General features: G+C 39.8%; 1 protein-coding gene across 3 annotated transcripts in view; it reads right to left on the reverse strand.

Moving 5' to 3' along the window:
- Positions 1-462: 462 nt before the first annotated feature.
- NAB1 (NGFI-A binding protein 1) overlaps positions 463-21263 on the reverse strand; it is a 35604-nt gene continuing 14803 nt past the window's right edge. For 2 of the 3 annotated variants that reach the window (XM_090045232.1, XM_090045233.1), the window contains exons 4-8: positions 20402-20453; positions 10281-10394; positions 5686-5845; positions 4365-4514; positions 463-3076 (exon numbers count right to left, since the gene is read on the reverse strand). In XM_090045232.1, coding sequence (XP_089901358.1) covers positions 2985-3076; positions 4365-4514; positions 5686-5845; positions 10281-10394; positions 20402-20453 — 568 coding nt within the window. In that variant the 3' untranslated portion in view covers positions 463-2984. The remainder of the gene's footprint in view (positions 3077-4364; positions 4515-5685; positions 5846-10280; positions 10395-20401; positions 20454-21263) is intronic. The other variant, XM_090045231.1, reaches the window with a different exon arrangement.

Genomic DNA, 21263 nt, shown 5'->3' on the forward strand with positions numbered 1-21263 from the left:
AGAGCAGCTGAGCAGGATGAATGTTTGCCTGAGGCTAGAGCTGCTGATACCTCATGCATAATCTGCTACCTTAAAAATTGCTAACAACTTGAAGTCTCCTGCAGAAGCCAGTATGGATGTAACTCGGAGAGAAAAGGACAGGTGGCAACATGCATCATGTTGCTGGTCTCCTGCAACAAACACATGGATAGAGCAGCCCTGAATCTTACTCAAGTGCCCAGAGCCTGTGGGCATCTCCATCAACAAAGAACTATAATACCAGTCCAGTCACATGATCGCTCAGCAAGAAATAAATACCTGAGCAGAACTACATGGAATAGAGGCTTCTTCCAGCAACTATTGCTTTTTAAGCTCCTTCCTTTCCCTCTGTGCAGCTGTCTGTACACCATTTCCCTTCCCTCCTCACCCAAGAAAACTGTCATCTCCCCTTAGAAGAAGAAAGGAACAGAAACAGGGGAAAAATTAAAGAGTTGTCATGGTGAGTTTTATTTTGTAAGCAACAATATAAGCAGGTGCATAAAAACAGGCATCATTTGCAGGGCTGACCTTTGACCCAATGTACCCTGGGTGAACCAGAATCCAGCAACCCCTCACTCTTCCACAACGAGCAGATGGGGGTAAACCTTTGCACACATCTACAGAAGCTACCACTGCCGGTACAGACAGACTTGCTCACCTGAGAGTCTGGGCTGTAGTCAGTCAAAGCTCCCATCTTGAAAAAACTGAGTAGTGGAGTACTTGCCATTAACATCAAATCTGTGCAAGATCTAGGAATGCTGTGAAGAGTTGAAACCCCCTATCCTACCCCAGGTACAAAAATCATACAGCTGCAAACAGATTAAAAAGAAAAAGGAAAAAAAGACTTTGTGTATATTAGGATTGAAATGGTCTGCTGGACCACCTTAGCTAACCAACTGGTTATGACACAATTGAATCATACTGTATTTATAAATCAAAAATAAAACTATATCATAAACTTTAATTTATAGCAAATTTAATACATTAGTGTTTACAAAATAAATTCTGTATTCTACTGAAACTGTGTGGTGATAAGATGAGCTCTCTTTCCCTCTTACTGTAGACTGAAAGACAAGTAAGCTCTTGACATTTAAGAGCATCTCCTGTGGTTCATGCAGAGCTTTTGGTCATGCCCGATATTAAGAGGGAAGTTTCCTGCAATTTTAAAAGTTTGCTGCTTCTTAAATTCTATAACTATACCTGTATAGTTCAAATGTTAAATCAGTCCACTCACAAGTTCTAGACCATAATACATGAATCTTATTCCATGAAACTACTCAGCTACTAACCAGTGCTATGGCTAACATTATAAACTGAAGATCTATCCTACCCATATTATTAGTACACACAACAGAAAGGAGCAAATATTACTGTACACATTCATCTCCTATTTCTAGCAGCAAAGCTGCAAACTCCACTACTTAAAGTAAGATTCTTCAGTGAGTGAAACAGTACAATACAATTCAAAGAACATTTATAAACAAACATTTTAATAGTATAAAAAGTTGTTTACTGGTGTTTCTACTATAAAGCTTTGTTCCACAAATCAAAAGTGATAAAATAAGTAGACATGTTTACAGTTATCAGAGACTGCAGTGTAGACATTCCAGCTCACATTTTGCTCATAATTTTAGTATGACATACATATTTGACAGAGCAAACTGCAGACATGAAGTGCGCATCTTAGTATGGAAGTTTATCTACTGCACCTCAGAAAGCACTGTGGGCAAAAGCTGTATTCAGGAACTAAGGCATGTAACTTATTTCACTGCAGAAATGCAACTCTACAGCTAAAGTTACATTGGAGAACACACACATACCATGCGAAATCCCAAATTCTGTAAATTAAGCCAATTATTCTTCTTGAGACAAAGTGATACCTGCAAAAGTGAAAAACCATGTACAAAAAATAAAGATTGTCAAATAAATAATGAGTACAGATGTTAACTAAACATACATAAGGAAACATTGGCATACTGTATGCAGTATACGGTATATTCATTGAATCATGTAGGTTGGGCAGCACCTCATAATAGGTCATCTACCAGTAATGTATCCCCCTTCCTATCTTCTTTATGCTAGTTTATGGTATGGGTATGAAATGCAACCTTTGAATACTAATACATTAATCCTGCATCACACTCAAATCTCTGCCACATTTAGGATGCATTGTTGGTTTGGGTTTTTTTAAGCCACAGTAGTCCAAAATATTATAAAACTTTCTGAATTACAACATTTGGCAGTCCTGTCAGTGACAGTAAGTAGGACACTCCCCTGTGCTAGTGAGTTTTTTCATATTCATCACTTCCAAATTGTAGATAAGTAGTACATGTGTATTATGTAAAGGCTACTGAAACTATTTAAATGACAGTACATTAATAAGTTTCAAATATGTCTGCTATAATACAGGATCAACTTTATCAAATGCTATATCCAGAGAAAATTGTAAACCACGAAATATCTTCTGCATTTTCTAATTTTTTTCCCTACAAATATCATTGCAAACAGCTGTGAATTGTTACTAGGTTCTCTTTCCTAATTCTCCACGGATTTTAACTCAAATGTATAACAACCATATATCTATGCTAGATACATTTAAAGTAGACGTTGAAATTTCAAGTAAAATGAACTGTAGCCACATCTACTGGACTCAATACACGTCCCAACATCTAGATTTACTTTGATAAGTTATACAAATACATAATACATTCTTAAATAATGCAGGCTCACAATATTAATTTGTGAACCTTTCCACATTATAAAACCACTTTACAGGAATGCGTATCCACCTGTATTACTGTTCTAGATTGCAATGTCTCTTGTTTTTCTGTTTCCACAGACTACTATACCAGTTCTTAGGCTTTGGCTATGAAATCTCTTATTTGAATGAGGCAACACTGGTTATTAAGGCTTGTTTGCTTCTCCTCAGAAGTTTTATTTCAACACCATTTTCCAGAGAAGAATGACTATCTTGTATCTTCAGGTTCTGTTTTTATGACCTTCCTTTCTATGTTGTTAAAAGCTGAGTGAGGAAAATCTTTTAAGATGCCAAGGCCTTCTGCATAAAAAGAAAAGAGGCGTTAGGAAAGAGTTCAGTGAAATAAATATCTTCTGCTTTTACCCTAAGAAATGGTCAGCAAGCTGCACAATTGCTGCTGCTATTCGCAGAAGACGTGCATACAAGAACTTTTCTCCACTGTTTTACAGAAACATCCAAAGTCCAGAGCGCAGCTGCATCACAGTCCCACTAGAGGTGCAGAATAGGACACACTTGATATTGCTCACTAATTCCCTATTCACCAGGGAGCAGAACTTAGGAATGGTAAGTGGTATGAGCAAGTTGAGTGTAGTCTAGGGTGTGTCAAGGCTATTAATTAGTACGTCCACCAGCTGTAAACTTCTAGGACAGAGGGGACTGCTGGAAAAAAAAGTGGAGAGTTGCACCAGCAGTAGGATGGACATAGCCAGAATACAAAGGATTTTGCCCATTTCTCAAATAGGAAGTGGGCCCTGAAAAAAAATCACTACTCTGCAGTTATCGTCCCATCTCCATAGTACTATCAATGCTTGAAACGGAAAAGTCTCAAAGTCAGTCACACACTTATACCAACTGAGTCAGTTTTACATTTAATATACATTGGCCAAAGTAGAATACCCAATCTAAACTTCACAAAGGAATAGCTGTTTCTCCTTCTCAGCAGGCTCAGTAGTTTTAATGTTTACTAGTATACATTACAGGAGAAACAATGACCAGAAATCATTTAAAAAAAAAGACTGGTAGAAGTATAAAAGACCTGGTTTATGCAGTCAAAATACAAACTCAGCTCTGAACCAGATTCTAACATGGCTTTATTCAGTGTAGGTGAATGGATCTGACTCTTTATAAAACAGGGCTAAAGAGACTTTTTGAAGTACCCTGCTTTAAATATCATTTGGTTCCACAGGTTCTCACATTATAGCCCTGTTCAGACAGAGCTTTTGAGCTGTAGCTCAATTTGGCTGTTTTGTCTGTAGAGAGATTTCAAGCATCTTCCCTAATCTGTGCATCATTATTACCTGTTCTGTGAAAAGCCTACCTCAAACCACAACATTTAATAATTTTCATAAAATGCTCAGTATCAAAACACTAGTCCTGAATTTTCATTTGTAGCATATGTATACGAAAGAATTTAGCTTTCATAGACCATTGTCAGATAGAGCTATCTATCTAGCTCTATCTGACAATGGTCTATGAAAGCAAACTCTTCATGGAAAAGGAGAGAATTAGCTAGGCAGCTCCCTCCAGGCTTTTCAAACCTCACCCATAAATAGGTAGTTTAAAACACCTAGGAAAAGATAACACTTACCTGAGGACTGAGACTTTGCCTCACTACTAGAGTAAAGCCTGATCAAGTCACTGCAAAGAGGTTTTCCAGAGTGCTGTTCGCCATCTAGGGAAAGGTGTTGCAACTGTCTGTTCTGCAGGTTTGACATTCGGAGATTCAGGGGCCTTTCACCTGAAATATTCATATTTGGAAAGCAACCCAATGCTAAGAATCAAATTCAAGCTAAAGATAAATAAATAAAAGGATACTCCAATTCTATTAACAAGAAGCACAACCTAGCTTTTAGCATACTGGGGATTTATTGTAATAAGAGATGTGTAAAATGCTGATTTGCAAAAAAAACCCCAAAAAACCCCCTCTCCCCCAGACTCTGGTTGTTGCTATAAAACGAAGATCAAGCCATACCAAATCCCTTATTTTGCCCAAAAACATTTTAGGATTATACAACCTCTATCTCTGCCTTACATGTTGAAATACAAGTACAACAACACTAACCTTTGAACTGTAAAAGGCAGTACAGCTCTACTCTAACCATGCTGATGTTCTACAAATTAGAGTGCCACACAAAAACCTGTGTAATTAGTAATGGTCCCTTAAGATAAAAATCTAGTTTCCTAGCTTTTGTTATATCAAGTTACAATAATTCATCATGTTACATCAGTAAAAATCGAGTGCAACCCCTCCCCCCCCCCCAATGGAATCCAGATGCAAGGAAAGGGTAAGGGAGCCTAATCCTCCTTAAAGCAAAAGGCAACAGTCCACAGAACTGCTCTGGAGCATTAAAAACTAGCAGGAGTATTATTAAAATTTGCTTACTTATTGGAAATTTATAAAATTATCTCCAGTTATATTCCATGATCGTACATATAGACAATAAAAAGTGAAGCTCTCCAAGTTACAAGCTTAACCTTCTAGCTTCATTAAGCAAAAGTCAACCGGGGTGGTCAACGGTGAAAAGACTCTGAAGCATTCCTTGTATAAAGGATCAAGGGATTTGAGTACAATCCCACTGAGCTGAACACAGAAGCATAATTTTTCCATCTATTTTTAAAGTAGATATATAAACCCAGGGTGGGAGATTTTATTCTGTTAAAACTGAACGCATCCAGAATCTTTCCACTTCAGATGGCAGGGTTTCCCTGGAGTTACATTAGAGAAACAGCACCAAAGCTTCCCTATAACTGGTTGCATTATTTAGACTGGAAGCACTTTAGGGCAGGGATCTTGCCTTGTCTGCTTAGTGCCTAATACCCTGCTGGTGATACATACATAAAACAACCAACAGTTGCATAATATCTAGTACTTTCACTGGCAGCAAGAAGCTGCCTGGAAGCTACTATACCTTGTCCATCAGCGTTATCTAATGACATGCCATTGGGGCTGTGCTCTTCTGAATTTTGTCTGTAACACCCTGCAGAAAGGCGTCTCTCTGCTTGTTGCAGTCTCTCTAACCCTGCTTGGTTGCAAAAAAACTCCATCTGTTTTGCCATCAGTTTTTCAGACTGTAAGTAAAGCAAGAATATATATGTTTGTCAATATACAGGAAAAATAACAACAGCTAATATAGCTAGCTGACTTGATAATAGTTCTGTGTTGGCTTGTAAGTACAGATGTGTGCTTTACAGCTTCTTTGAAACTATGAAGCAAACAAAGTATTTTTGCACCAAATACAGAATTTCACACAAGTATAGTGTGTGTTACTCAGCACAAAATGCATGCTGTTTCAGTCAATCAACATAAAACTTCTCACCTAAGAAGAACAATTTTCTGTACCTTAGGACTGGAGGTTAGACTTAAAAAGGTATTCCCTGAAGCAAAAGGTATTTGCTTTATTATCCCGTTTAGTTGTACTGAAATACATATCTTTATAAATATTCCAAGAGCAATGGCAACATCTGCTATAAACTTATGCCAAGATTTCACCAGACATCTTGGAGTCTTTATTTTAGGAAACAGCACTATACAAGTTTAAAAAGCTGCTATCCTGGAAGTGTAGGATGACAGTATGTTTGTGGGGGATAAAGGTGCGAAATGTCTGGCTAGAAGAAGAACAAGACCTATACACCTCTAGCAAGTGAAATTAAAAAATGCCGAACAACGTAGGAGGAGATGTGTCTAATGTTTGTCGTCAATAGGAGATTATCAACTTTCAGTATGGTCTTGTTCTCAAGATTGTGAATAAACATGTTACGAGAGTATAAAGAAAAACCACAAGTTAAGTTAATGTCCTTTTCAAAGAAACAGAGGAAAAAGCATATAGAATTAGCATTCAAAGATGATGATAAACAGAATTTTACAGGTGTTCTGGAGGTATTTCATAACTGCTGCCAACAGGATATGCGTAATTTAAAAGGAAAAGAGCTGAATTTTCCCATGTGTTAAGCCTCACTTGAAACATGATCAATGCCCTACACTCCTACTGAAGTCTCTGGGCTCAGTTTATAATAAGGTTTTATAAATATGCTGACAGTTCAAAAAGCAAGACCAAGTCCTAACTTCTCCAGTAAGTTGTTGACCCTAAGAACAGGGTACAGGCTTGTACTTATTCCATATTTACTTATTTTTATTTAAAGGGCATGATGTTCAGCAAGACAAACACAGAATCCAAACTATGATCTTGACAGGTAGGTAATTGGAGAAATTTTCAAATGGTTAATTTTCTAGTGTATTTTGATTTTGCCAGTTTAGGTACCAATTCTGTTAATAGTTCAAAGTTTTGAAAAACTGCATTTAAAAAACAAAAAAACAAAAAACCAATTAATCTTTACTATCAAAGTTGGTCCCCAAAAGAATTTACAGTAGTTTTCAATCACATCTTTCAATACATATTTAAAAATATTTCAGTTTTAGTGAAGTTATTTAAAGATGCAATTTATCCTTTCTAAGCATCTAGAAGAGAAGGTGGTGATTAGCAGGGATTCGGGTTTTCTGTTTCCCATGGAAAAACAGAGTAAACTGCGGATTTTATTTTTTACCAGAGGCAAATGGGAATTTCTCGTTTTACAAGAGAAACTGGATTTTGCCATTTTGCAGTTAGCTCCCTGCAGCCTGGCAGAGTTGCAGCATGCAGGGAGCTTGGAAGGTGGTCCAATATGGCCTGGGAGAAGGAAGGCGGTGAGACAGAGGGGCGCCACGTGCACGTACAGTACATGCATGTAGCCCCAGGCAGCCTGCACAGCAGCTCCAGCAGGTAAGTGGGATACAGGGGGATTGAGGCTCCTTTAGGGAAGGAACTGGGCTGGGCTGGGGCTGCTGCCCAGCTGGGCAGGGCTTGGGGCCCAGGGCCACAATGTGTGGCTGTAGGGTCCCAGCAGGAAGCAGGTCACTGGTGGCTTGTTCAGGTGTTGGGGAGAGCCGGCTCCTTGCTGCAACACGTACTCCTGGGGGGCAGAGGGAGGACCTACACCCCCCAGATCTGTGAGTGGGGCAGATGCAGGCTGTGGATGTGGGCTCCTGTCCTGTTTCCATCCACCAGGGCCTCCACAGCTCAGCAGGCACAACTTGGTGTGGCTGGGGACAGCAGGGCTGCGTGGGGATCTCCTTGCTGCTGTGAGCTTCCCCACCCCGCTGTCCTGGCAACATACCCCCTGTGCATGTTGCCACTTTGAAAAGTGGAGCCCCATGCACAGAAGACGCATCGCCAGGGCAGCGCAGGCGAGCAGGCTCTCCGTGCAGCTCTGGTGCTCTCTGCTGTGCCAAGTGGTGCCCACCAGGCTGTGGAGGCTCTAGGGAAGGGAAACAGGGCAGCAGGGAACAGCGTGCCTGCATGGAGAAGCTGCTCGCCACTGTTCACTCTGTCTTGCTTCCCTTCACCAGGGCCTCCGCAGCCCAGGGGGCATCACCTGACGTAGCAGGGAGCAGCAGAGTCATATGGAGAACCTGTTCACCCTGCACTGCCCTGTTGATGCGCCTCCTGCATGAGGGCTGGGCAGGGGAAAGGAGGGGGGAGTGAGAGGCATGACCAGGGCCAGGGGGCTGTGGCTAGGGAGTGAGGGGCACCAGCAGGGCTGGGGGGGGGGAGCAGGGAATAAGGGGCACCAGCAGGGCCAGAGGGCTGTTGTGGGGGGAGGGGAGGAACCAGCAGGGCTTCAGGAGCCCTGTTGGGGACCATTAATTTTAATTATGTGGTTTTTTTAATCAGAGAATTTGCAATTTTTTTTTAAATCAGGGAAATCCAGGATCCGTAGTGATTAGGAACAGTCAGCATAGATTAACCAAGGGCAAGTCATGACCAACTTGACTGCCTTCTATGAGAAGATGGCTGGCTGTGGGAAAAGCAGCGGATGTGATATACCTTGACTTTAGCAAGGCTTTTGATACAATTTCCCAAAGCATTCTCACAAACAATCTAAGGAAGTATGAGTTGGATGAGTGGGCTGTCAGGTAGATAAAAAGACTGGTTGATCATTGGGCTCAAAGGGTAGTAACCAATGTCTAGATGGCAGCCAGTATTGAGTGGCATGCCCTGGGACTGGTTTTGTTCAGTATCTTTATCAACGACCCACAAGATGGAATGGAGTACACCCTCAGCAAATCAGATGACACCAAGCTAGGGGTAGTAGATACATAGAGGGTAGGGCTAGGATTCAGACAGACCTCAATAAATTGGAAGACTGGACTAAAAGAAATCTCAGGAGGTTCAGTAAGGACAAGTACAAAGACATGCACTTAGGATGGAACAATCCCATGTACCGCTACAGGCTGGGGAAGCAGCAGCTCTGCAGAAAAGCACCTGGGGGTTACAGTGGACAATAAGCTGAATATGAGCTAACAGTGTCCTTGTTGCAAGAAGGCTAACAGCATACTGGGTTACATTAGTACATGTATTGCCAGCAGACCAAGGGAGGTGATTATTCCCCTCTTCAGTACTGGTGAGGCTACATCAGGAGTACTGTCTCATTTTGGGCCCCCCACTACAGAAAGGAAGTGGGCAAATCAGAGAGAGCGCAATGAAAATGGCTAGGGGGCTGGGACACATGACATCTGAGGAGAGGCTAAGGGAACTGGGCTTATTTAGTCTGCAAAAGAGAAGACAGAGGGAATTTAATAGCAGCCTTCAACTACCCAGTCTTTCCTACCCAGAGCAGGGGGGTTGGACCTGATGATCTCATGAGGTCCCTTCCAACCCTGCACTTCTGTGAATCTGTATACCTGAAGAGCGGTTACAAAGAGGATGGAGCTGAACTGTTCTAAGTGGTAGCAGATGACAGAACAAGGGGCAATGCTCTCAAGTTGCAGTAAGGGAAGTTGAGGTTAGGTATCAGGAAAAAACCTCTCACTAGGAGGGTAGTAAAGCACTGGAACGGGCTACCCAGAGAGGTTGTGGAATTTCCGCTCTTGGAGGCTTTTAAGACCTGGTTAGAGAAACAAAGTCTTGGCTGGGACGATCTAGCTGGGGACAGTCCTGCTTTGAGCAGGAGTTGGACTAGAGGACTTCCCTGATGTCCCTTTTACCCTAATTTTCTATGATTATTTCAGTTACAGAGGTTTATTTTCTCATATATAGCTGCCTCTCTCTTGGAATTGAAATGTAAGACTCCAGTATCTGCTACTTTATTTATTCTTCTGTGTATTACTCTATTTAGTGTATTTACTAAATGACTTAAATGTTGTTTGAAAATGGTAATACAACAGAAAAGAAAAAAAGTACGGTACTGACAGTATCATATCAGCTCTGAACAGGAAACTGTGTGTTATATTCTTTGCTTCCTTACAAGAAGTGAAAATAAAGCTGTATCAGTACAGCATAATCATTTAAAAAACTATAACCAAATGATAAATTGATTAGATAAAATCAAGGGCAAGCAACTTTCCAATACTGGTGGTAATGATTTTAGCTATCAAAATTTTACACTTAAAAATCAGCCTAAAAGCAAGTTTCTATTCTACTACACCGCATCTCAAGAGAAACTTTACAATATCACATGGTTTGTTTACCTGGGAATTAAAAGCTGCTGAGTCCTCACTTCTTCCTTTAGCCAAAGCAAGTGGTACTTTATCTTGCTGATAAAGAGTCTGGACAGTGTCTTGGAAATCAGGATAACCATCCTGCTGAGCAAAAACAAAACAAAAAACCCTCAGGCCATATTATTTTTCTTTAAAAAGAGAAAAAAGATGCGACTCAAAGTAAAATATTCTTTAATTCCTGTGAAAAATTGGGACATGGGTTGAAGACTCTGGAAAGAGAATTACATAAACTATGTTTTAGAAACAGTAAGAAACTACAGCATGGCTGGTACAATACATATCAACTTGTTTCATGCCATGCCTTACATTATTTGTGTGAGAGTCCAGAGTAACACCTTCAAAGCCAATGGACTTAGTCTCGACTTAAATCAGTATAAGAGAGCAGAATTAGACACTGTAGGGTTTTGGTTTTTTTTAGTTTGCATCTAAAAGTTTTGTAGGTTTTTTTCTCTCTCTTCTTTATAGAAATCAACATTATTTATGCCAGTCATTAACAAAATCAAAAGCATGACTGACCATTTTCTATCTGTAAAATTGATCCTGGGTGAACACATACACTGAGCTGTATTCTGCAAAAAACCCCAACAAAGGCTGAATTTAATAGTCTTGAAAATTGGATAGAACATCACAAAAATTTAAACACACTGCATAGACATACAGTTATCTAAAATTGACAGCATGGATCACTACTGAGCAAAATAGTTATAACTTTATACGTTATAGAGAATATAGCTGGCCTGCTGGAAGGCCCAAGAATTCTTCTGTCTCTAATTTTTATGACATGTAAATCCTGTCTTCAAAAGGAGGCTAGACAGCCACCTAGCTGGGGTCATTTGACCCCAGCATCCTTTCCTGCCCATGGCAGGGGTTGGACTAGATGATCTGCTTGGGTCCCTTCCGACCCTACATGCATCCTGTGACTCTACTATGCTATTTGTTCAACACAAAACATTCCTGCTTCATAACAGTGTACAAACAATCCTCATGTAAAGCAGAAAAATGTCCTATTCCTTCAAATCAAAAGCTGAACCTTTTAAACCACATATATCTGCTCTAAAAATAGCTTGTCTTAAAGTAAAACGAGTAAATAAAATACAAAATTAAACAGGTGTCATAAAATAAGTATTCTACACTTGTTACAGTAAAACACCAACACATGACATGACTGCCACAAAACAGAAAAAAGGAAGATGACTGCCTGATCAAAAATCATCCAAAACGTAGTCAGCCATTTTAGAACAAGTGGGAATCATGGATTATCATTAGCAATATACTTCTTTTAAACTAGAAGTTGCAGAAACAAGTGGAAACAGAGCAGGAAGGAGGAGGTATGGTGTTAATGAAGCTTGAGTCAGGAAATTAGGGCTATTAAAATCAAAATTTTCTGAATGCAACTCCCACCCCCCAAGAGATCAAATGTGGAAGATCCTTAGAAACTGAGACAAATATCAGTGACCTTAACTAAACTATGAAAAGCTGACCCTCCTGCTAGTCCAGGTGTGATTTATGCCAAAGCCTATGAGGTGGTGCATGCACTTGGCAATACCAAATGCACAAGCAAGTTGTTACTTTGGTTTGGTGAGTTGGGTGGAGAAGTTTATGGAGTGGCAAGGCTTCTCATAATGCAGCCCAACTTTTTACAATGTCAGCGCTCTACTGTTGCACTCCATTCAAATTATTTATGCCAGTAAACTGCTATAAACCGTAGCAGACTGGGCAGACGGCAAATGCTGACCAGATCCCTATTTTTATTTTTTTTACATGCCAGGAAATAAGAGAAAAGCAGATCTGAATGATCACAACAGGAAATGAGAAGCAGCAGATAACGTAATACTCTGTGGAACAGCACGTATATAGTTTTTAAGTGCAAAACCCTGCAGGAAACTGGGATGCTTATGACAACAAATCCAGTTAAAAAACAAAAACAACAACACGGCATGACCCCAAAGAAGACCCAGGCATTAGTCCAGATAGGATGATATCACAACTTCAGCCACTGGATGTCTGGGTGAACAAGCCATTTAAAGATCAATTTATTTATTTATTTTAAATCAATCACCAATGACTTGCAAATAGTACAAAACAGCTAAATGCTAACTGGCCAAAGACTCTATATATCTTTCTCTCGTGTGAACAGACAGTACAGGATTCTACAGACTGTAACATGTCCCTTACAAAAAAAAAAAAAGAGCACTGCATTTCTAACTGTAGCCAGGCATATGCCTATGAAGCATGAGCTATGGGTAACAAATAGCACTATAATTTCAATCAAACTTATGCTATCCAAAGCATAACCAAACTGCAGGGAAACTGTGGATATCAGCTTGGCAATTTTCAGGGAACCCAAGTCAAAACTACAGAAATATGACCAAACAGCAAGCCAATGGCCTGTATCCTAAATACTCTGTATTACAATTGTATCCAAAAATATTAACTGAAAAATATAACTGAAGTGACCAAATGCATTAATAGTTACTTTGCTATAATAAATGTATTTTTACTAATATGTTCAAATGATTATAAACAGAAAGGCAGCCTTGAGGATGGAAAGAGCAAAGCAGTCTTGTTAGGCCACTGTTGGTAAATAACTGACCAAAAGGCAAGCCATAAAGAAGGTAAGAAATCCGCTCTCAAAAATATAAATTTCAATTGATTAACAAGATCTTCATTAAAGATTATCTGATGATTAACAGACTGGGGTCAGAGACCTAAAAATAAACAGCCTTAGCTAAGCTGATCCCTTGACCCATTTTCGAGGGCTACTAAAACCCGATTCCATCCAGTTCCAAAAGTTCCAGTGAAAAAAATAAATTTAAAAAAAAAACAATCAAAGATCAATTATTAGCATGTCAAATCAGCCATCTATAAATACTGGGCCTGGGGCAAGCAATTGGACCTTTACCAAAGCTCAGAAGGAAAAAAACCAACTCAGCAAGAGTCCCCAGGAAAGCCATGACGCCTGGCCAGCAGACCTGTTCTTCCTGAATCCAAGGCTGCGTAAGCATTGTCTTTATTAGTACCAATAAGTCTTTGCTATCATATATCCTAATAAAGCTTTTGAGTTGTGACTGGAATGGGCTTATTGATCAATTAATCTCACTCCTAACAAGTCCAATCAAAAGGTAACAACCACCTTGACTGAACAGAAGATAACACTGTCTGAGAGATATTAAGTGATAAACAGGACTCTTCTCCCTCTTAGAGGATTCCTAAGAGACTTTGTGCTGCTGTATATATAGAATTTCACTGCCAGGAAGTTAAGTATTATTGTGGTTATGTTTATAAATACAGTAGTTTGCCCATGCACATAAAAGTCTATATAACTGCATCTTTACTGAAAAGATTTTTTCCTTAAACTGAGCATTAAAACATGAAAATGAGTCTTAAATTTGAGGGTATTTGAAGGAATAGAGTAGTATCATTATTGCCTAAGAAGTGCAGGAGGAGGAGCATTAAAACACATGAGAGGAGACTGGAGAAGTAGCATCTAAAAAGCAAACAAACACAACTATAGTAAAATTCATCCTAAGTAACATGCACCCTGGTAAATTTAGGTAGGAGGATTAATTTAATCTTTTGCTGCTTCTACTCAGGCACATGCATGCTTGTGTGCCACATGCATGCATGTATATGCATGCACAGACTGGCTGCCCAGATACCTTATAATCCAGAAAGGAGAAAAGGTAGCCTTCGCTATTGATTACAGAACAATGTGTTGCTACTGAACAAAAAGGCCCGTGTACAATCTACATGGTGGCCTACACCACAGTTGCATCTTACAGCACATCCATGCTGCATACTTGACCTAGCTTTAGATTAGTAAACTAGGGTACTGGTAGCAGTCTAGTCACAGCAGCATGGAGCTCAGCAAGGACCAGAAACCATTACACAAGAAGCAAGATAAATACCCAAATACTGTAGTAATCCAGGAGATCTACTTCCCCTCTACACAAAGAAGCTCCAAACAATTCAGTGAAGCCTCTCTTTCTCCTCTGAGAAAAGCATGAGACCCTCAACTGTTTGGTAAAGCATTACTCCCCCAATATATTCTTAGCATTAAAACACAATCTGTACCACTTTGGAACAATGACAATTCCCCACAAACCCACACTCTTAGAAACAAAATTTGGAAATGCTCTACAAAAATTGGCCACTTTAAAGTGAGATCTGAATTCTGTCCACACATGTGCATGCACATATGTATTAAGATAAAAACTTTGAATGTACAATGTATCACTTGGACATGATTACATGAATCAGGTAACTGTGTCCTATGCAATAGCTTTCCAATTATATGTCAGTGTAAAAATGAAGGCCATTTTTCAAAAGCTGGCTCCTAACATATGCAAGTTTCTGTTGCTTCCCATTACCCTTGCACATTTTTCTTCAACTGCAATTTAATTCTGGACCCCCTTTCCTGTTGTGTGCTCAATTGCAGTATTTTTTCAGAGCCCTAGGATTAAAGAATGGGGTGGGACTAAAGAGGTAAGCTATTCACTGGGATGCTTGTCCAAGACCTACTCCTAGCTAATTTCACCTCTTCCAGTTTCTCTTCTTACCAGGGGTCTGAACTACTAATGTGCATGTTTCCCCACATTATTTATTACTTGGCTGCTTTTAAAGGGGGTGTTCAAAAGTGGTTTTATTTATTTGGTTTATGTTGTCCTTCCAAACAAAGGTTCAGGGTGGCTTACAATAAGAGAACAGATTAATTTATAAAACATGTTTTCGTAAGTTTTATTAAAAAAAAATATAAAACAAGGTTTCTTATAACAGATGCTCTCAGTCCCACATGTGTATTTTCTTTCCCTCTAATGACACCTTTCCCACACAAGCAGCAAATTATAATGGGTCTCTTCTGAACTAGGAGAGAGAGAAACTGAAATCCCAATGCCATCACACTGGCCCTGACTTTGCCAACCTGCCTGGCAATAATAGCAGTGGGCATCTGCTTCTCCTCTTCTCTCCTTCCCTCAGAGCTGCCATGAAGTGATGTTTTCTTTGAGTTTCCTCTGCAGTCTCCCATTCACCTCTAGGCCCCTGAGGGCACTCCTACTAAGCTTTTTAACTGCTTAACTTTTAACAGGCTCTCCCATTCCCCTTCTTTCCCATGTTAACACCTCTATTCAGCTGACAGTTCCTTTGTACTATCAGCCTAAAGCAGAGCAGGAACTTTTTAATTTCTCTTTTCTTTCCTCTCACCTCTATCAATACTATGTTTGGAATGGAAATCTCTTCAAGCACAATATGACAGAGGCAGTAATGATGAATAGCCAGCCTGTACGTGTCTCCGTCTATCTCTGTGCCTTTTATGTGATATACCTGTGACTGTAGCGGTGACTGACAAGGCAAAACAACAACTCACCACTTTGAATCACATTACTACTGACTCATCGGAGATGACAAAATAAGGGGCATCCCCACCCTACTACAACCTTCAAGGAATGAGGTGGCTGATAAGTAGGAGGGTTTGCTGCTTGCATCCTCATTCTTCCCTCCTGCTCTTTGTCCAGAAGAAACATTTAAGAGTCACAGCACTTCACTTTCATTCATTCTGCATCCCATCCCAACCAATTCATTCTATTCCCTCTCCCACCTCCTCTGCTTCTTTAGCCTGTCATTTTCTTGAATTTTTTTTTCTTTTCTTTGTACACTTTCTCCCACAGCCTGCCCACCTACTCTATCAATAAAAGGGGGAGACCACACGGGGGAAGAGAAAGGCTTTTACAGGTAATTTAATGTAATTCGTGGCATTTGGTTTCTTTGTAATGCTTGCGTGAATTCAGTGCTCAAGAAGAAGGATTTAAAACAGTGGCTGGAGCTAAGCAACGTGCAAGTTTGCCCACACATCTTTGCTAGCACATCCCAGGCCTGACCTTCAAAATACCAAGTTCTCTCTCCCTGCTCCCCATAAAAAGTCATCTTGTAAAGCTGTCTTTCACACCACACCAATGCAAAATGGGTGCTAAACCTTTCAAAAATCAGAAGAGTAGCATTTTACACCATACTTCTTTAAGGGGTACATGACCACCTAATAAGCAAGGTAATAGTGGATCAGGTCACAGAGTTCCAGCCCTGCCTAAGGGAACAAGTGATTTTACCTTTGAAAAAAATACAGACTTAGGCCTTACAGCTCAATAAGTGAAAAGTCAGTTGCTTTCTGTTAACCCACTATACTATATTCAGGGACAGGATATGCAGCAGCACAGCTTTCAAGAGCACTGATACAAAAATGGAGAGAGAATTCTGTAATTTCTCTTTATGCCTCCACCTTTCTATAGAAAGACACTATTAACAAGAAGTAAATCAACAGTAAAATGTAATAAACCTGCAGAGAAAATAATCTAATAAACCTCCAAAGAGAACTTGTGCAACAGCTCAACTGCATATTTTAGGGGAAAAATGACAGAAATTTAAACAGTAAGAGCCACAGTCTATTATATAGTGAAATAACTGCCCTGCCTAAATGCTACTTACATGATAAGGCTGCTGAACAGTCAGTAAAGAATTGTGGTAAAGCAGAAAGTGCCCTCCTTTTGTCAGCTCTAGCATATTAGATGCAATGGATGCAGGTGTTGCCGTGGAGGTAGTCTTTCTAGACTTCAGCAAGGCCTTTGACACTGTCTCCCACCCCATCCTCATTAAAAAACTAGGTGACTGTGGCATTCATGCCTACACAGTCAGATGGATTGCAGATTGGCTCAGGGGTTGTACTCAGAGGGTGGTGGTGGACGGGTCATATTCGATATGGAGGGAAGTGGGCAGCGGAGTCCCCCAGGGCTCGGTCCTGGGGCCTGCGCTGTTCAATTTCTTCATCAGCTATTTGGACAACGGGGTGAAATGCAACCTGTTTAAATTTGCTGATGATACCAAAATTTGGGGTGAGGTGAGCACGCTAGTAGGGAGGGAAAGACTGCAACAAGACCTGGATAGGTTACAGGAGTGGGCTAACATAAACAAGATGTTTCAATACTGGCAAGTGCAGGGTGCTGCACTTAGGCAGTAGAAACCAGCAGCACACGTACAGAAAGGGAAACTCCCTTCTTGAGAGCACGGAGGCAGAAAGGGATCTTGGAGTCATTACTGACTCCAAGATGAACATGGGCCGACAATGCCCAGGGCTAACCGGACCTTGTCGTGCATCCACAGGTGCATCTCAAGTAGAGCCAGGGAGGTGATCCTCCCCCTCTATGCGACGCTGGTCAGGCCGCAGCTGCAGTACTGCGTCCAGTTCTGTGCGCCCCATTTCAGGAGGGATGTGGACAACATTGAAAGGGTCCAGAGGAAGGCCACACACATGATCCGGGGACTACAGGGCAGACCCTACATTGAAAGACTGCGGGACCTAAACCTGTTCAGCCTTCACAAGAGAAGGCTGAGGGGGGACCTGGTGACTGTCTATAAACTCATTAGGGGGGACCAGAAGGGTTTAGGGGTATGACAAGGAACAATGGACACAAGTTATTAGAGAGTAGATTTAGATTAGACATCCGCAAGAACTACTTCACAGTTAGGGCAGCTAGGAGCTGGAACCAACTTCCTAGGGAAGTAGTGCTGGCTCCTACCCTGGGGGTCTTTAAGAAGAGGCTTGATGACTACCTGGCTGGACTCATTTGAGTCCAGTCTTTTTCTCCTGCCCAGACGGGGGGTCGGGCTTGAAGATCTACAAGGTCTCTTCCAACCCTACTTTTATGATTAGTAGGCACTACAGTATCATTATTGAAGAAGTGTTTTTGGTACATTTATACAGAGCAGCATCACGATTTAGACACGATTATTTTGTAGTTTAGGACATCATCTTCCATAAAAAGAAATTCACATGCATTTCAAACTACTATTATTTTAAAATAAGTAGAATGAAAGTGAACATCTTTCTTCAGAAGTTTTAAGCTAAGAACACTGCAACAATTAAGAAAATGCCCTGCATTTCACCATTCTGTCTATGTGAGAATGCACCTGTGGGCATAAAAATCTTATCTCCCAAGAAGCAACCTGAAGTGTTGGCTCTGGATTTCTATATTTGCCATGTTGCTTTTATGTGAATTGCTAATAGCAAATTATAAGAGAATATTTTTTATTTCAGATGCTTTATCAATGCCAGCTGCTACTGAACAAAGAAAATACTTTCTAATGGTTAAATCTACTCACTTGTGGATTATTCTCCCAAGAGAAGCAGGAGGAACTCCACTTCTTACGTCATTCAGTATCAGATTGGACAAAAAAATACCTAAAGAGTAAGTTGTGGGGAATAACCCAACTGTACATACTCAACAAGAAAGGTGGATTAGGTGACTTAATATGGTTTTCTAAGGTCTCATTTCTTATTTTATAATGCCGAAAATTCAACACAGGTCAAAGGAAATCTCAATGCATAACAGAACGATATGGCAGATTTACAGGTCTTGTGTTGTGAGTAAACCTTTGGTATGCTTACATTCTTCAGAACTTACATTTACATGCAAGTGTTCAGACATCATCAAAACTTTGTACAACAAAACAAAGATGAAGATTACAAGTGCACATGTACTGGCAGTATTGTTAAGAAAACTTTTATTCATAGCTGCCTTTTCAGACTAACTACACTCTTTCAGTTTTGCCCACTTGGGAGCTGCCTTTGCATGGGTAACTAAAATGTGAAGCCTTATGCTACTATGCCACAATAAACATTACTGAAGGAATTAAGTATGAAAAATGTTCCCTTCCAAGACATTGCAAGGCTGTATTATAGTTATATGGTAAATACTAGAACCCTCGTTTCCTTATTACATGCTAGTTTAATACAGACTTAAAATACCTAGCATACTTTAAAATACTGTACTATTTATTTTAGTGGCTGGTATCTACAGAAAATCATAGCAATAGCAGACAGACACCCAAATAGTAGCAAAGAGGACAATCAGTTAAAAATAAGTGAAAATAAGTGAAATGATGATCAATCAACCACACTGGATACATGTGTATATATCAGTGTAATCAACTTTTTTTAAATGGCCTTAATCACCTTTCCAACACCAGAAGCATAAGAAAAAGGCACTAATACACACACACGGTGTGTCCATTCATAATATTTCCACTTCTAAATAAGAACTTCGCAACACAACTTTTATTTAAGTCACGTGCTGGTGTATGTTAGTTGTGTATATATGCATATAAACATTTTAGAAGGGATTATGAAAAGTACCATCAACATACACAACTATCAACAAACAGTGAAAAGTACTATCAACATACACATTGACACATTCAGATACATAACAGTTTTAGTGATTTACATAACAGGCCTACATGACCAATACCTTACCATCAATTCCTACACAGAACTATTCAATTAAATCAATGGGCAGTTATGCATTTTGTACTTGATCCAAATCTCACTGAAGTCCCACAGACTTCAATGCAACAGATTCTGAATCAGATGAGATAATAAATCAGTGAAAGGATATTCTCTGTGTCCTACAATGAGAAGCGTCTCCCCACCCTCCTCTGCTCCCCTCCAATAAAGGAAAGCATATACTAGGAGAGAATCTGCTAAGTTGATTCATAGATCAGAATTCTGACCCATGTTTTATAACCTATATAAAACTAGAGCCTAATGCACCTCATTTTATATCATTTTTTTAATGGTATAACCCCCCCCATCTAAGTTCTGTCTGCCTATCCTACATCATGTATTTGTATATTGTTTCCATTTATGACAATCATACCTAATTTAAAAGATAAAGAATTACATCTAAGCCCTCATAGGTATTTCCCTGAGCCAGTGAGAGATAAGGGTGCAAATCAAAATGAAAGACCTCAGTGGAAGAAAGTCTCCATGAGGAACTCCTTGCGTACATTCTGCTTCATTAGCCAGGTAGATTTCGTCTCCCCATTTCTTGGCAGAGGATATAGGGACTACAAAAAGAAATCCTATGGATATTTTGAGATCTGTTATCACAGGCAAAATACATATTTCTATAAAAAAAATACTGCAAGGAAGCAGCATATCTGTGTCTCACATTCTCTAAACCCTATCTGTAAAATATTGTTGAACTAAAAAGGCAAATAAATTTTTGCATGTAAGTTCACCATGCTGGGTCATAATGCCATACCTCTAGCTTAATTCTCTTTGGTGAAAGCTCATCTCTTTCTCCACACTTAGATCTAGAAGAAAAAAAAAAAAAGTCAAAAACCACAAGTCTACTTAGACAATCTTGTCATAAAATGAAAAGAAAGCAACTGTGTCATCCCTGCTACAACTCTCATGACTTCAGCAAAGCTACAGTAAGGATTAATTTTGGTAGACTAATACAGGGCCAAACCCTACATCTCACTCATGCAATTAGTCCTGCTGAATGTATTAGGAGTGCTCATCTAGCCACCTTTGAAGGACTGGACACATTGAAGGGTAAGCAGATGGAACTCAACTATGGGCAAGGAAGTTTGGTCAGTTAAGATGCTGTAATAAAGTACTAAGGTGTTCCATTTGGGCTGATCTGCTGTTGGGCAGAGAGGCCTTTAACTAGGAAACAGGAGGGTAACAGGATGAGAGCAAATACAGACAAGATCATACAGTGAGACGAGAAACATACCAAAAGCACCTGACATATTAAACTAAATTAAGGTGCAATTAATCCCATGGGCAAAACTCCGATATGCTGTTCTGTTGAACAGAGATGAATTTCACTTCGAAACAAAGTTTGAGAAAGAACATAATGATCTGCTGTTGGCCTCAGCTATGCAACATGAGGGAAACCCTTAGCACATCTACGGTATGGGAGGAAAAAGCAACTGAAATGGGGGGAAGGAAGATACAAATTGTTGGGGGCAGAATTCTGAAAAATGACAATATATTTACAAAAATATGGAAAATGTTATATCAAGGAGATATATTCTAATTATTACTATAAAAAGCGACCAGAAGTGTCAATTATATTTATAATCCTATTTTAAGAAATCTCTTAATACTATAAT

This window comes from Crocodylus siamensis, chromosome 4, assembly GCF_052110815.1.
Source record: "Crocodylus siamensis isolate JL-2025a chromosome 4, ASM5211081v1, whole genome shotgun sequence".
NCBI classification, from domain to species: Eukaryota; Metazoa; Chordata; order Crocodylia; family Crocodylidae; genus Crocodylus; species Crocodylus siamensis.